Source organism: Nannospalax galili, unplaced genomic scaffold, assembly GCF_000622305.1.
Source record: "Nannospalax galili isolate Female #2095 unplaced genomic scaffold, S.galili_v1.0 scaffold104, whole genome shotgun sequence".
Taxonomy (NCBI): Eukaryota; Metazoa; Chordata; class Mammalia; order Rodentia; family Spalacidae; genus Nannospalax; species Nannospalax galili.
Window position 1 is genome coordinate 3,014,704 of NW_008353596.1, and position 16,664 is coordinate 3,031,367.

General features: G+C 45.0%; 1 protein-coding gene across 1 annotated transcript; it reads left to right on the plus strand.

The window, feature by feature from the left end:
• The first annotated feature begins 1,185 nt into the window (after positions 1-1,185).
• Rpl26l1 (ribosomal protein L26 like 1) lies at positions 1,186-9,857 on the plus strand. The gene is made up of 4 exons (XM_029554886.1): positions 1,186-1,204; positions 1,435-1,611; positions 8,774-8,914; positions 9,582-9,857. Exons 2-4 carry the CDS (start codon positions 1,444-1,446, stop codon positions 9,708-9,710), a joined length of 438 nt encoding a protein of 145 aa, XP_029410746.1. The 5' UTR covers positions 1,186-1,204; positions 1,435-1,443; the 3' UTR covers positions 9,711-9,857.
• The last annotated feature ends 6,807 nt before the right edge of the window (positions 9,858-16,664 follow it).

Sequence of the window (16,664 nt, forward strand, 5' to 3'; positions counted from 1 at the left end):
AATAACTGTGCACTATATACCCGTGTGGCTTCTATACACCTCTTAGGGGAGGGCAACAGGGGCAGAAAAGGAAAGTTTGGATGAGAAACATCAGAAACTATTGATATGGTTAAAAGGACATCTGCAAGGGATTAGGACTGCATGTGGCTCAGTAACAAGTGTTACTGAGGAATAGGGAATGGTTTTTAATCTCATTGATAAGTGAATTTTTTTAAATGGAACTGGGAGTTTGAGAGACAACAGCAGTGCAGGCAAGCTGTAAGTATCAGCCACTTCTGGCAGAGAGAGATGGAAAAGCGTCCAAGAAACGATCCAAGGAAGCAGGCAGACTGGGCAATGGAGTTCTGCCAGCAGCTGGGGATGGGGCTGTCCAAAGGACGAGGATGCCCAGTGTCAAGCAAGGCTGCCGTTTTGGCCAGTGTCTTAAGATCTTCCGTTTCATTTCATGTTTGAGACAGGGTTTCCCTGTAGCCCCAGCTGGCCTGAAACTATGTAGAGGAGACTTGCCATAGAGATCCGTTTGCCTCTGCCCCTGCGAACTGCCCCCCCCCACTCCCCGAGCTGAGATTAAAGGCGTGTGCCACCATGCCCTGCTTGGTATTTTAAATTTTAAAGGGCAGTTGTAGTGCTTTGCTGTCTGAAAATTTGTGTTACCAGGGAAACAGGAAGTGGGAAGCCAAGCTGATCATCAGGGTAGAAGCAGTGGGGGCTGTTTCCATCCTCAGTGGCCTCCAAGCCTGCTAATGCCTATCTAACTACCCAAACGAATGGGTCTGGGTTTTTAAGCGTTTGTTTTTGAGATAGTCTCATGTAGCCGAGGCCTGCCTTCAACTTTTGATCCTCCGGGCTCCACCTCCCCAATACTGCAATTACAGGCATGTGCCACCACCAGGTCAGGCTTGAAAAGGTCCAGCTCTGTGCTTAATCCTCAACACAAAACCCAACACCAAAAAGTCAGCATCAGTAAGTCTCTGTTGCAGGCCTTTGTCTGCAGACATCCTCTCTTTTAGGGGTTCCTGCATGACGCCCTGTCCCGCTGCACAAGCAGAAAGATAGAGGCTCCCAACCCAGCCAAGCTCAAGGGGCGCCGCTCTGTTTTCCCAAGGCAGGAATTCCGCTCGCATTCACAACTTTCTGCGCTTACGTCACAGTACAACCTCATATCCGGCCCTGCGCACACAGCGCAGGAGCCTGAGTCGAGCTGGTAAGTGGCGGTTGTCCTCTCGAACCTTCAAGACCATCGCCCCGTGGAACCCTTCCGTAGCGGCCGCGGGGACACGCAGCACCCCGACATCGGCTCACCCCGTGCAGCACTCACACCGCTCACGTCACCTGGGAGGTCACCTCGCCCCGGGAGCCCTTGCACCCGGTGGGGAGGCGTGTCCTGGACCACATTAAGCATTCCTTCCCTGCCACCGCCGCCCCTCTTTGCAGACTGTCACCATGAAGTTTAACCCCTTCGTGACATCGAACCGCAGCAAAAACAGCAAGCGCCACTTCAGTACACCCTCCAACGTGCGCAGCAACATCATGTCTTCCCCCCTCTCTAAGGAGTTGCGGCAGAAATACAACGTGCGCTCCATGCCCATCCGGAAGGACGACGAGGTCCAGGTACATCCAGGCTTCCTCCAGGTTCTAGTTACCCAGGAGCACAGTCACCCTCTTAGCATGAAACCATCTTCTGCACTTGACCCTGGGAGAGTCACAGTTTTGCATACCCTGGAGACCCATGAGGACATGTGACAGCCGCTGTGCTGGGCCAGAGCCATCACCGTGCCCACCCTGCCTCAGAGCATTCACCTCTTAAAAGTGAGAAAAACAGTATGCCAAGGAAGCAAGAATCTTTTAAACTTAGCCATTGACCTTTTCATTTGCCAGGTATTACTTGGGGTGGTGACTTCTTGAGCCAGCCTTTGAGAGGAAAGTGAGAATAGTCGCAGTATCTCCGAGTTTATTGAGATTGGTGGACTGGGATCTGTGGGAGTGGGCCATGTAATGGTAGTAGATGAGGCAGGAAAAATGGGGCGGCGGCAGCAAGCCAAATGTGCAGAAATGATGAAAAACCATCACACAGGCCGAGAAGTACCAGCCCTGTGTTCCCTGCACTGGAGCTTGGAATGTGACAGGGCAGGGGCTAACAAAATAGGCTGAGATTAGATTCATTCCTGGAAGGAATCCTATGCACTTAGCAGTGCTCTGGACACTAGCAGTGACAAGACACAGTCTCTGCTCTGTGGAGCTCACGTTTGCACAGGGCTTCTTAGCCTTGCCACCACCAATAAGTTGGGTGGGATCATTGTTGGGGACTCTCTTGTGCATTGCAGAAAGTTTAACAGCATCCCTGGCCTCTGCCTAGTAGGTGCTGGTAGCATGGAGTCTCCTTTGCCACCATAGCACCCACCAAAACTATCTCCGGCTACTGCTAGATGTCCTGTCCCCAGTTAAGAACCATTTATTTTTTAAGAGAGTAAAGTGAGATAGTGTGCTGGATAGCTTTAGTTGTCAACTTGACACTCCATTGGACTGGCCTGTGGCTGGATCTGTAAAGTATTTTCTTGATTGTTGAGTAATGTGGGAGAGCCCAGCCCACTGTGGGTGGTGCCACCCCTGGGGAGGTTGAACACAGGCCAGGGGAGCAAGTCAGTAAGCAGTCTTCCTCCATGGTCTGTGCTTCAGCTCCTCTCTCCAGGTTCCTGCCCTGAGTTTCTACCTTGGGCTTCCTCAGTGATGGACTGTGACCTGGGAGATATAAGCCAAATAAACCCTTTCCTCCCCAAGTTGATATTGATTAGAGTGTTTTTTAACAGCAATAGAGAAGCTAACTAAGACAGATAGTGAAGGGGTTTGTGTATTGTAGACATCTGAAGATTGAGGGGTAAGTTAGCTTGAGCATATGGTGGGTGTTAAGTGGAGTGAGCTGTTAAGGTGTGATGGAGTGGTTCATTTTGTCTTCTCTTGGAGTCTTCCCATTGAACATGTTCTAGGATGGGGAAATTACAAATGCCTATGGGGTGAGGTAGGCAAAATAACAAAAGGCTGCCTGATAAGAAATGTCGTGGTGTTGGGGGCTGGAGAGATGGCACAGAGGTTAAGAACACCTCAGGACTCAGGTTCAATTCCCAGCACTTACACGACAGCTAACAACTGTCTCCAGTTCCAGGGGATCCGACACCCTCTTCTGACTTCCATGGGTACTGCACAACACAGGTGCACTTACATGCAGGCAAAACCCATACACCTAAAATTTAAAAACTCAATAAAATATATATATATAAAAAAAGAAAAAATGTCTTGTTTTTTGTTTGGTGGTAGTGGTTTTTGTTATTGTTTTTTGTTGTTGTTTTTGTTTTGTTTTAGAGACAGGGTCTCCCTATATAGTCCTGGCTGGCCTGGAACTTGCTATTTAGACTAGGCTGGCCTCAAACTCACAGAGATCCTTCTGCCTCAGCCTCCCAAATGTTGGCATTAAAGGCCTGAGCCACAAGAAAATATCTACCAGAAAAAAATTAGTGCCACCTTTAGAGGAGAAAGCCAAGTACCTTCGGGCCATTGCAACCTTGGAGATTCTTCTATTTTGCAACCAAGCTGGAAGTTTTTCAAATTTTCTTCCTTCTCCCCACATTTCCTTCCAGCTGCTGCTCTGTTCCCCATTCCATAGCCAAGCTTCCCCAAAGGGCTGTTACCCTGTGCCTCCTGTTCAATTGTGATGCCCTCCTGTCTCAACCCCAGTTCTGCTGGAAAAGCCGGTTTAGACTGAGGTTACCAGTAACCTCTGTGGCTAAATCCAGTGGGCACATCTAGGTCTCATCAGACTTGACTTCTCAGAGGCAGTTTGCATATGTGGCACCACTGTAGTCGAAAGCTGATGTCTTCAGTTTGCTTCCAACTTCTCAGACTCCTTTTCTGGTTGTTTCTCCTCTCTGATCCCTAACTCCTGGAGTTCATCAAGGCCTAGGCCTGGTCTAGTAATTCTTGTTCAGCATCCTCTACCTATATAGATACAAAAATAGGTGGTATTCTTTTCTCAGCATTTAAATGTGTGTATTATGATGGCAAATCTCTCCACCCCCCTCCACAAATTAATTTTGAGACTGGGTCTCACTGTATAACTTAGGCTGGTGTTTTGTTTTGAACTCTGGTGCTAGTGATCAAACCTTGGGCCTTGAGCCTGCTAGGCAAGCACTTTGCTACTGAGACACATGGCCAGACATTCCCACTGTTTTCAAAATCTGATTTCCTCCCAGCCTCTGTACCTCAATAAGTTACCTGTCTGACCAGTCCTCTATGTCATGAACCTTTAAGTTTTCTTTAGTGACCCTTCTTACCTGCCCCTTCCCCTTAATCTTCCTTCCAAGTCTTGCTGACTTTCCCTCCAATGTAGGTCTTGAATCTCTTTCCAGTGTAACTCAAGGCATTCCAACTTCGGCTCTCACCTTTGACGTTCTCTGCAGAGTGGAGTCGTCTGTCTGTAATCCCAACACTTGTCGTCCTAATTGTGCTAAGAAGCCGTTTTTATCAGCTTAGTAAATTCCAGTTCGTGATTACATATTTGTATTTACTTGTCACTGTTTATTGCCCATCCAACTAAGCTTGATGGCACCAGAGTACTATCTTGTTTGTTGCCTGACTGTAGTACCTAGCCCTGCACATAGCAGGGTTCAGTCAACACTTGCTAAATAGATGAAAAATGATTAACTAGATGAATAAGAAAGATGAGTTGAAGGAAGACAGACATAATGTGTATGAGATATGAATTGTGTTTCCTTTTAGAAATGAAGAAAGTGAACCTCAGGTTAAATAATACAGAAAACGGGGCTAAGGATGTAGCTCATTTGATAGAGTGCTTTCCTAGCACACACGAAGTCCTAGGTTTAATCTCCAGGAACTCCCAGCAACATATAAACCAGGTGTGATGATGCGGAGGCTGAAAGATCAGAAGTTCAAAGTCCTCCTCATCTACATATCAAGTTTGAGGCCAGCCTGGGTTTCACGAGATCCTGTCTCAAAAAAAAAAAAAAAAAAAAAAAAGAAAGAAAAGAAAAGAAAAGAAAAGGAGTATTTAAGCCAGAGGGCCAGAGATCCAGGTCTCTGACCCTGAAAGCCTTATATCTCCACCGGAAAAATAGAATGCCCTCAGTTGAGTTTGTTAAAACTGCCATTCTTGGGGCTGGGGAGATGGCTCAGTTGGTAAGTACTTGTAAGAGGTGGTATATGCCTGTAATCCCAACATCAGGAGGCTAAGGCAGGAGAATTGCTGTGAGTTCCAGGCCAGCCTGGGCTGTAGAGTGAGGCCCTATCTCAAAAAAAGAGAAAATTAAAATCAATAATAAAAATGACTTTTTCCTTCGTATTCTCCTTGGGGTCATCACTGTGCTACGAAGAGCTCCCCACTTTACCGTGAGGGCTCTAACCACTGCGGTGGCTGCCTGGTTATGTTTCTTGGATGCTTTATTCTGTACTTGACAGTTCTACAGCCTTAGGCTTCAGGGGAGGGGGAGGGCCAGGCTACTGTAACACCACAGTCTGGTTTGCTATTATCTCTGGCCATTTCAATGTCTGTCTTTTAAGCACTTCTCAGTGTATGTATTCATTTACTGAACTAGCTTCTAAATTGCAACCCTCTTGCCTCAGTCTGTGAGCTGTGAGTTTACAGTCAGGTTTGTGCCACTATACCCAGCTTTGGTTTTTTTTCTCCATCCTCCTGCTTCTGACTCTCAAGTGCTGGGGACTTCTCTCAGTTCCTTCTGCCCTCTCATGCCACCAGCTCCCTGAGTGAAATTCAGCTTCCAGTTGGGACTCTGCCATTGACTGTTGCTGGCCCATGAGCCATCCAGCAATGCAGTGACTGCACCACCAGAATATCGCCAGACACCTCAAATTCACCATGGTCCACACTAAATGAGTTTCCTAAAGCCTGTTTACCTCATGCCTCTGGAAGGGCTCCACCAGCTGCCTGGTCGCAGAGGCCAGGCTGTCTTGCACTCACTTTGCCTCTTTCCCTTGGCCTTCCAAGGCTTCCTTGCTTCTTCTACAGCTTGTCCACCTTTCTATCCTGACCACTCTTTTGGACTTGTTTTGGTTTTTTTTTTTAATTTTTATTTTTAATGTTTAAAAATATTTTTTTAGGGGGCTGGAGAGATGGCTCCGTTAAGAGCACCATACCGACTGCTCTTGCAAAGGACTTGGGTTCAATTCCCAGTACCCACATGGCGGCTAAACCTTCCATAACTACAGTTCCTGGGGAATTCGACACCCTCTTCTGACCACCATGGGCATTGCACAACATGGGTGCACTTATACATATGCAGGCAATACAATAAAATAAAATTTATTTTAATGTGTATGAGTGTTGGATTCCCCTGGAACTGGAGTTTCAGACAGTTGTTAGCCTTCACGTGGGTTCAGGGAACCAAACCCAGTTCTCTGCAAGAGCACCCAGTGCTCTTAACTGCTGGGCCATCTCGACAGCCCCTTGTTTTATTAACATCTTCCACCTTCATGGTGGTTAACTAGCTTTCTCACAGACTTTTTCCAAGTGTGTCCTAAGATTCTTTGGTCTTGTAAACAAGACTGGGTTTTTCAGTGAGGCATGGCTGTCCTCTCTTCAACCTGTAAATTGACTTAGAAAATTAGCTGAACAATCTAGGTAGTCATTTGGGAATATTATTTCTCTATATGTGGTGTGATTTTTTTCCTCTGTTTTCCTTTTGCATTACTAGGGGTGAACCCATATTGTGTATGCCAGATACATACACTTCCACTGAGCAACACTCCCAACTATCTCTATTCTTGCTAATACTAGTTGTATTGTACGTGTTGTTTAATAGACCTTCAGGAAAATCATAATCTCATTGGGTTTTTTAATAGATTTTCAGTATGGGAAACTAGTCCATGAGATTTGAATTTATTAGTATTGTAGAATCTTGAAATTTAAAAATAGAAAAGCTGGGGGGAGAGGGCTGGAGAGATGGCTCAGTGGTTAAGAACACTGGCTGCTCTTGAAGAGGGCCTGGGTTCATTCCCCAGCATCCACATGACAGCTAGCAACTGTCTGTAACTCCAGGGGATCTGACACCCTCTTCTAACCTCCCTGGGCATTGCACAACATAGGTGTACTTACATGCAGGCAATACACTCATACACATAAAAATAATAAATAAAATAGAAAAACAAATAAAAATAGAAAAGTGTCTAAACAGTCATCGGTCATCTTACTTTCTCCTAACTGCAGCCCTTATCAGTATTTCTACCCCACTGCATTATATACTGTATGTATGACTCGTGTATACATTATGTTACAGAATAGAGAGAATATTAGCTTTGTACCCCCTTTTTACCCCCTCTGAAGCATTTTTCCTACATTTTGCTTTGTTTCGCTTTTTGAGACAAGGCTTCATGTAACCCAGACTGGTCTTGAACTTGCTATGTAGCTGAGGATGACCTTTAACTTCTTCTGATCCTCCTACCCTCTACTTCTTAGGTGCTGGGATTCCAGGCATGTAGTTACATGCTTAGCCTTTGCAGTACTGGGGGTGCAGGACTTCTTGTGTGCTAGGCAAGCACTCTGCCAGCTGAGCTACATTCCAGTTCTAATGGTTTTATATTAGTTTTTTCTTTTTTTAGGTTGGTAGAGATAAACCCAAGGCTTTTTGCATACTAAGGACATACCACCAATGCTCCTGATCATAATATAGTTTTAATATGAATTTTAAATGGTTGTATGATGTTCTTGGTACAGTTTAACATCATTTTCTATTTAGATGTTGAGAGTTGGGATGTGATTCAGTGTTAGAGCCTGCCTAACGTGCAATATCCTTGGCTCAATCTCCACACTGGGGGAAAAACCTTGAGAGTGATTATATTTCATTTGTTTCTCTCTCTCTCTCTCTCTCTCTCTCTCTCTCTCTCTCTCTCTCTCTCTCTCTGTGTGTGTGTCTCTCTCTCTCTCTCTCTCTCTCTCTCTCTCTCTCTCTCTCTCTCTCTCTCTCTCTCTCTCTCTCTCTCTCTCTCTCTCTCTCTCTCTCTCTCTCTCTCTCTCTCTCTCTCTCTCTCTCTCTCTCTCTCTCTCTCTCTCTCTCTCTCTCTCTCTCTCTCTCTCTCTCTCTCTCTCTCTCTCTCTCTCTCTCTCTCTCTCTCTCTCTCTCTCTCTCTCTCTCTCTCTCTCTCTCTCTCTCTCTCTCTCTCTGTGTGTGTGTGTGTGTGTGTGTGTGTGTGTGTGCGCATGCGCACATGCATGTATGCCACGGTGCACATATGGAAGTCAGAGGACAACTTGTAAGACTCGAGTCTCTACCACGTCAGTCTCCGGGACTGAATTCGGGTCCTTAGGTTTGATGTCAAACACCTTTACCTGCTGAACCATCTTGCCTGCTCTGTATTTTTAATCTCAAGATGACTTTTTTTTTTTTTTTTTTTTTTTTTTTTTTTTTGTCTTTTTGAGACAAGGTCTCCCTGTAGACCCAGCTGTCCTGGAACTCACTATGTAGACCAGGCTGGCCTTGAACTCACAGACATCCGCCTGCCTCTGCCTCCCAAGTGCTGGGGTTAAAGGTGTGCGCCACCACACCCGGCTCAAGATGACTTTTGTAATGACTGTCCCATGTCAAGGAAGATTTTTGTTGTTCGTCAAATATAGGTAAAGAATTTCCACATGTTCAACCATAAGACAGATGCATAGCATGAAAATAGCTAGCTTTGGACTATCAAAGGGTTTTTATCAGAAGTTTGTGTTTAGCCCATGTGTTCCTGACAGTATCCTGTTGTGCTGACCTAGGTGGTTCAAGGGCACTACAAAGGTCAGCAAATTGGCAAGGTGGTCCAGGTGTACAGAAAGAAATATGTCATCCACACTGAGCGGGTACACCGGGAGAAGGCCAATGGCACAACCGTCCACGTGGGCATTCACCCCAGCAAGGTAGGGCCCCTGACTGAGGGCTGTTGGCATGTTGGGACACTCTGCACGGGTGGCTGAGGTAAGAGGACTTACAGGTAGGCCAGGCAGGCATGTGGATCCAGTGGCTCAGTAGCATCAGGAGTTTAGAGGCTCTTCTGTTTTGCCATCTTTGATGAGGGCTCTGTCATCAAGCTGGTAGCAAGAGGGCTTCGTGCATTCCAAGCATCTCTTTCCACTAGACAAAGTCCCGAGAGAAAAGGGAAGAGACCTCTCCCCGGGCCTTGTGCCATCCTCCCCCACAGCCCCCCAGGTATGACACATGCTGTCCCACGTTTGCACTCTAGTTTCATACTCTAGTTTCATATTGTGCTGTAGTGTCTTCTCTCCCTAAGTTTCAGATCCTTAAGTAGAGTGGTGGGCCTATTTTCATAGATCCTGTATTACCCAGTAGCTGGTGAAAACGCAGATTTTTTATAAGCAGCACATCTTGGCAGCCCAGGGTAATAAGCAAATTTCCCATCCCCATTAACACATCACTGAACTACAAACGGTCTAGTGAGAGCTTCAGGAATTAGAGGGCTGTAGGCCAGTGAACAGGAGGAACCTAAGCTGCTATTCATTGCTCACGATGGCAGCGGTTCTAAGTTCCTTCCACTTATAAATCTGTTTGTTTTGTTGCTCCTCACAGGTGGTTATCACCAGGCTGAAACTGGACAAAGACAGGAAAAAAATTCTTGAATGCAAAGCTAAGTCCTGGCAGGTTGGGAAAGAGGAGGGCAAATATAAAGCAGAACTTCTAGAGAAAATGCAGGAGTGATTACAACCTGCCCTTTGTCAGAAGCCCTGCTTGCTGTAGGCGTCTTCGGAACTTGGCACAGGGTCTCTGGCTGATTTCATTGTCTACTTGTTTTGTTGCTGATCTGGCACTCTGTAAATCTCCTTTTGCAGTTTTGATAATTTATGAATAAAAATTGGAAGTGTTTCCTAGTTTCAAATGATGTTTACATTAGTTTATAACTGACCGTTATCATCCCTCTGCCATGCTCTTAGATGTTGATCTGTGGAGCAGCACACGTAGCAGTGCTTGGGTTAGGACAGCCCTATCCCTACCCGAACCCTTGTGCCAGGGGAGGGGAAAAGGCAGGGCTCTGCCTGCTTGGTATCCTGTTGGCATGCACACTAGGCCTGACAGATTGCCCTCAGGCCTCCTGACTGCTGTTTCCCAGCTCCCCTCTTAACTAGATAACCAAGACTCTTGAAGCTCTGTGGCCAGGCTCCCTTCCCAAGGTCTAGACTTTCTAAATAGTATTTCTAACTGAAATGCCCCTCTTCTGGGCTAACACAGAAACCTAGCAGCTTCTGGAAGATCTGACACCAATTTTGTTTGTCCTTCTATTTTTATAGTATTTACAAGCCTCCACCATTTAAAATGTAAGACTCCAGAGAACACCTCTTTGACCTGGCTGCAGGGTGCTCTTGTTCCCTTATGCTCAGGACAGTAAAGCTGACCCTTCCCTCCCTCCTATGTGTCCTTATCTTGCCTGACTCCCATTAGCATGTGAGTTTTAGTCTCTAGGCCAACTTCAAGATAGAGTTCCAGGATCACATCTAAAATCCTCTCCTACCCCTGGAACATCATCTTTTAACAGCCTTTTTTCTTTGCATGCTGGGGATGGAACCCAGGGCCTTGCACATGCCAGACAAGTACTGTACCACTCAGCTCCACTCCTAGCCCGCAGTCTGATTCTCTTTTCAAGAACTGAGAACATCAACTCTCTCTCTCCCTCTCTCTCTCTCTCTCTCTCTCTCTCTCTCTCTCTCGGGGAAATCTTTGGCAGTGATAGGTTTTTTTGTTTGTTTTTGTTTATTTTTGTTTTTGGTCTTTTGAGACAGGGTCTCCCTGTAGCCCCAACAGGCCTAGAACTTTCTATGTAGACTAGGCTGGCCTTGAACTCACAGAGATCTGCCTGCCTCTGCCTCCCCAGTGCTGGGGAGTTTTTTTCTTAAATTCTCATTGTGTAACCCTGGCTGGCCTCAAAGCACAATCCTTTTGTTTCCAGAATGTTGGGATTCTAGGCAATAATGCTTATCTTTAAGACTGTGAAAATTGGGGTCTGGAGAGATGGCTCAGCAGTTAAGGGCTGGACTGGAGAGAAAGCTCCACAGTTAAGAGCACTGGCTGCTCTTACAGAGGACCCAGCTTCAGTTCCCAGCACCCACATAGCCGCTAACAACTGTCTGTAATTCCAGTTCCAGAGGAATCCAATGCCCTCTTCTGATCTCTGTGGGCATCACACAACAGGGCAATACTCTCATACACACAAAAATATAAAATAATTAAAAATATTTTTTAAAAAGATTGCGAAAATTGAAGTATCAACAAATTTGCTTGACTTTAGCAATCACGTGCTTGCCGATAGTCATCCCCACTCTCTTGAATACAGTCCTGAGGGAGCTGTCTCACATGAACTTTGAGTAATTCTTAAATCCGTGCAAACTTAATTAGTGTATATTGAATATGCACACAGCCTATGCAATAGGGTGGGTGCCTACCACACCACAGGTGCACCCGCTGAACCAAGTCTATGAGGATAATGAGCAGCTTCACTGTTGTCTTATTTTCTGACTTGAGTCTCATCTTCATTTTCAATTTGACGTTTTAGAACTCCAAAAGTTGTATAAAAATTAGATTTCGTACCATACTAAATGTATAGCTGGTATTAGAGGTCTTGATGAACAGAACCTATAGAATGAATATATATTCAAAGGGGATGTATTAGATTGGCTTAAGTTGTATGGTCTGGGTAGTGCAATTGGCTGTCTTCACAATGGAGATGCAGAAAGCCCAATAGCTGCTCAGTCCATGGTTGAGTTTGCAGCCTCCCTCTGCCTCCCAAGTGCTAGGATTAAAGGCGTGGACTACCAAGCCCCACTCTGCCTCATTCTGAATGGTCAGAGCTTGGCTTCACATTCTTAAGTGGTTGGCTAACTCAAAACAGCACAGCTGATAAGTAAAATGCAGCTTGTGTGAGCAGGATACACCTGAGTTGGTGGGTTGGTTGGTGTATATTATAAACAATCTGAGAGCAGTGGCTGCTCTTGCAGAGACCTTAGGTTTAGTTCCCATCACCCACATGGCAGCTAACAACGGTCTATATCTCCAGTTCTACAAGATCCAACACCTTCTACATACATGCAGGCAAAGTACTCATACATAAAATAAAAACAAACATTTTTAAAGAATGCTAACTGCTCTTGCAGAGGACCCAGGTTTGGTTCCCAGCACCTACAAGGTGCCTCACAACTATCTGTAACTCCAGTTCTAGGGGATCTGATGTCTTCTGTCCTCTGTGGGCTGCTGCATTCATGTAGTATATATAAACTCAGGAAAATACACATACATATACAAATAAATATTTTTAATCTCCCCCAAATCCATCACAGACCCCTCACTGAGTGCTGCATGACTATCTCCTCCAGACTGAGACACAAAAGGAAACCAAAAAGCCCAGGGAGCTTCTGAAAGTTACAAGATTCACAAGGCCCCTTCCCAAGGTTATATACACAGTGATAACTGCTGGTAAGAAGAGACTCCTTCCTCTGAGCTGCTCACAAGCTATGCAGGGAGTTCAGGGATGCGCCTGTGTTTGTCACCTGTGCTCCTGTAAGTAACCCCAGTACACTCACTGGTTCATTAAGGTAGACCCGGGTGGAATCATTTCTTCGGTCTGTCATTGGTGTCCTATCTGAAGTGAATGACATTTGTTCATGTCCTCCCAAGAAAAGTCACACATATACTATATCCCCATAGCTGGTCACTCTTATCAGTAAATTTATATCTCCTAGGAATCAGTTTTTAGCAAAAAATTCCAACACAATAAGTACATAAGAGCTTTGAAAGCTATACCCCCTCAAGCATCCAAATCACACCAGATTATTTTAAAAAAATTGTACCAGACTAATGAGTCAATTGAATAATAGCACCTGACTGTGGGAAATGTAAATGAGATGTACTATTTTTCTACCAAAGGGTTAAATGAGACAAAGAAAGTTCCTTTTTTAAAGAAATGTGTAAAAACACCATCTAGCAAAATTCCCTCCCCAGTGAGCCTTTTTTCCAAGATTAAAGTTTGTGTTCAAGGTTGCATTCCGCTCTCAACAGCTGCATTTTGCTTATCAGCTTGTGCCGTTTTGAATTAGCCAACTGCATAGGTGAGGCCAAGCTCTAGACCATTCAGAACGAGGCACAGAGCCAGGAGTGGTAGCACATGCTTTTAATCCCAGTACTCTAGAGGCAGAGGCAATCGGCTCTCTGTGAGATGGAGTCCAGCCTGGTCTACATAGCTAGTAGCTGGCCAGCTGGGGCTACAGGGAGACCCTGTCTCAAAAAGAGCAAACAAACAAGCCATAAAACAAAACAAACGAACAAACAAACCAGGATGAGACAGCGAGTCCCCTTGCTTAGGAATATCAACCTAGTGGGATCCCTGCTGGTGTGCTCACTCGCTGGCTGGGAGCAGCTCTGCACTCTTCTGTGGAAATCAAATGGTTTTAATTTGCAGAAATATTTTGGATTATATGGTTGCTTTCTTGGGACCCCAGACCTATTTCTAACATGATTAACAACAGTAAAACCTCAGTCTCAAACCAAGGCTGATCCTAGCTTGGTTCTACCTGTGTGACCTTGTGTAAATTGTTTACCCTCTCTAGGCCTCAGTTTTGTCTATAAAATGGATTTAAAACTAGTATCTGCCACATAGAAGTGCCAGGATGATTATTCAAGATGCTGTACATAAAGCAGAGTGCTCAGGAAATCAATTGTCTTTTAGAGAAGATGGCCATGCATTCGTTCACAGGAGCAAGGGATAAAAGTTTTTCTTAAGAGACTGCAGATAAATCCTGGTTCTTGAATGAAGAGGAATGAGGGGCAGCAGTGGTGTTGGCTGCTGCAGGAGAGGAGGGCTGGAAAGTGCTGAACGGGTGGACTTGTCTATCAAGCTTTGTGCCTTGGGTATTATCTATGTTCTGGAATGAATGAATTCAACAGTTTAGGAAACTGGCCTTTTCACCAGACTTAGAGATACCCATTTCTCTGAGCGAGTCCCTCAGTGCTATTTTGGGAAGACTGCAAACTTATTTTTTTTTAATTTATTTTAATTTTATAGGTATGTGTTTTGCCTGCATGTATGTAAGTGCATCACATGCATGCGATGCCACAGATCTTCTGAAACTGAAGTTACAGGACTGAACCTGGGTCCTCTGCAAGAGCAGCCAGTGCTCTTAACCAAGGAGCCATCCCTCCAACCCCAACTTCAAACTGTTTAAATCACAGATGACTGCTTGCGAGTGCCTGCTTTTCTATCTCTCAGTCCACTGAGAGATGTTCAGCCAGAGAGCTTTGAATGACAGTTGGGTAGGCAAATAATGGAATCTTCCAGGAGCCAAGTAGAACTCCACTAAAAGTTCAGTATTATCAGCTGAGGCTATGAACTTCTGACAGTATCTATCTGGTGTTACTTGTGTCTTCGTTCACTCTGATTAAAAGTTTTATTAATTATTACATATATTGTGTGTATGTGGTGTATGTATATGACTATAGGCATGCACATGCCATGGTGCACATGTGGAGATCTGAGGACAACTTGTGAAGTCAGTTCTCTCCCTCCACTTTACATAGATTCTAGGGATTGAGCTAGGTCAACAGGCTTGTGGGTCAAGCAAGTCATCTCACTGGCTTGACATCTTTATTTTAAATCCATTTAAAAATATGTAACCCGCCGGGCATGGTGGCGCACGCCTTTAATCCCAGCACTCGGGAGGCAGAGGCAGGCGGATCTCTGTGAGGTCAAAGACAGCCTGGCCTACATAGTGAGTTCCAGGACAGCTGGGGCTACAGGGAGACCCTGTCTCAAAAAAGACCAAAAAAAAAAATGTAACCCAAGCATTGGAAGGCAGAGACAGATGGATCTTCGGAGCTTACTGGACAGCTAGCCTAGGAAAATTATTGGAGCTTCAGATTAAGTGAGAGACCCTGTCATAAGGAAATAAGGCAGAGAGCAGTAGAGGAAGACACTTGACATTTCCTCTGGTCTCTGCATGCACATGAGTGTGCATGGGCATGCATACACACATGTGCATACCCACACATACCACACACACATCACACACACAATAATAACATCAGTGTGGGAATGGACATACCGTTCAGTCATAGAAAGCTTGCCTACCACGCATGAGGCTCAAGGCTAGATTCCCAGCACACACACACACACACACACACACACACACACACACACACACACATAAGAAGCAATGAAGATTGGAATGTAGTTCACTGATAAATCACATACTTGGTGTGCACAAGGCTCTAGGCTTCATCCCCAGCACAAATATAAAACAAAGCAAATAAAAAAAATCTTTAGAAAGCCCAGAACATGTTACCATAAATAACATTTTTTATGGAAAAAATTATCTTTTCATAAAGTACAGCAAGCAGAATGACATTGTGCTACATTTTTGCAAAATTTCCCAATATTTGGTTTAATAGAAAACAACAGAATTCTCCCAATGCTTCTGCATTTCAGTCAGTTGCAATACACTGTTCTGGATGAAGCAAGGGAAGAAAATTCAGTGTTTTCCAGACTCATCGTTAGAAAAGAGAGGTCCCACTGACTGCTGGGTGAGTGGACAGGTCTTATAGCCACAGTGCTATTTATTTCCTGAAGAATTAAAGCACTGTGAGGGTGGAAGGGATTTGCTCATTCCTAGATCACTGAATCCCAGGTTTTCATTTAGAAAATGTGGTCTTGGCAGACTGATAGAGGGAGCTACTGGTCAATACCAGTACACAAATACCCAAACTATAAGGACTTTTCCCACTGCATAGAGGATGGCAGTGAACGATTCAAACAAAGCAGACAGAATGGGACTGGAGAGCTGCATCCCAGAATTTCCTGACATCTGCTGCTACTGCTGCTTTTTAAAGGATTTTAAAATTCATTTTTATGTATTTAAGTGTTCATATGTGTATGCACATGTGTGTGCACGTGGAAGCCAGAGATGAATGCTGAATGTCTTCCACCTTATTTTTTTATAACTCAAAAAAATTTTCATTTGGTGGACGTGGTGGCACACATCTTTAATTCCAGCACTTGGGAGGTATAGGCAAGTGGATCTCTGTGAGTTCAAGGCCAGCCTGGTCTACAAAGTGAGTTCCAGGCCAGCTGGGGCTACTGGGAGACCCTGTCTCAAAAAAAATTTTTTTAATTTGAGTTTAATGCCTGACAATGCCAAAAGTGGGCATTGGATCCCCTAAAACTGGAGTTATACATGGTTGTTAGCCACCCCGTAGGTGCTGCGATCCTCTGCAAGAGCAGCCAGTGTTCTTAACCGCTGACCCATCTCTCTAGCCTGTTCACCTTATTTTTTTTAGACAGGGTCTGCCACTGAACTTGGAACTTAACAATTCGGTTGTACTGACTGGCCATTGAGCTCTATGGGTCTTCCTGTCCCTGCCTCCCCTGTCCTGGGATTAGAGGAATTTGCCTCTACCTCCAGCATTTTACCTAGGTGCTGAGGACATAGCCAGTTCTAGGGGCCACCCCAGACCACATAGCCAGTTCTAGGGCAGCCTAGACTGCTTACTAAAACCCTACCTTATCCTGATACACATACAAAACGGACAAAATGTTGAAGACTTTATACTAAGTGGAAAAAGCCCATCACAGAAGGACAAATGCTGTGTGGGTCTTCTTATAGACAGTTCTAGAAC

Excerpts from the sequence above, each read along its gene's own strand:
- Rpl26l1 (XM_029554886.1), top strand. The coding sequence starts at position 1,444 with ATGAAGTTTAACCCCTTCGTGACATCGAACCGCAGCAAAAACAGCAAG. Across the intron at positions 1,612-8,773 it reads GGAAGGACGACGAGGTCCAG|GTGGTTCAAGGGCACTACAA; the intron begins GTACATCCAGGC and ends GTGCTGACCTAG. Across the intron at positions 8,915-9,581 it reads TGGGCATTCACCCCAGCAAG|GTGGTTATCACCAGGCTGAA; the intron begins GTAGGGCCCCTG and ends TGCTCCTCACAG.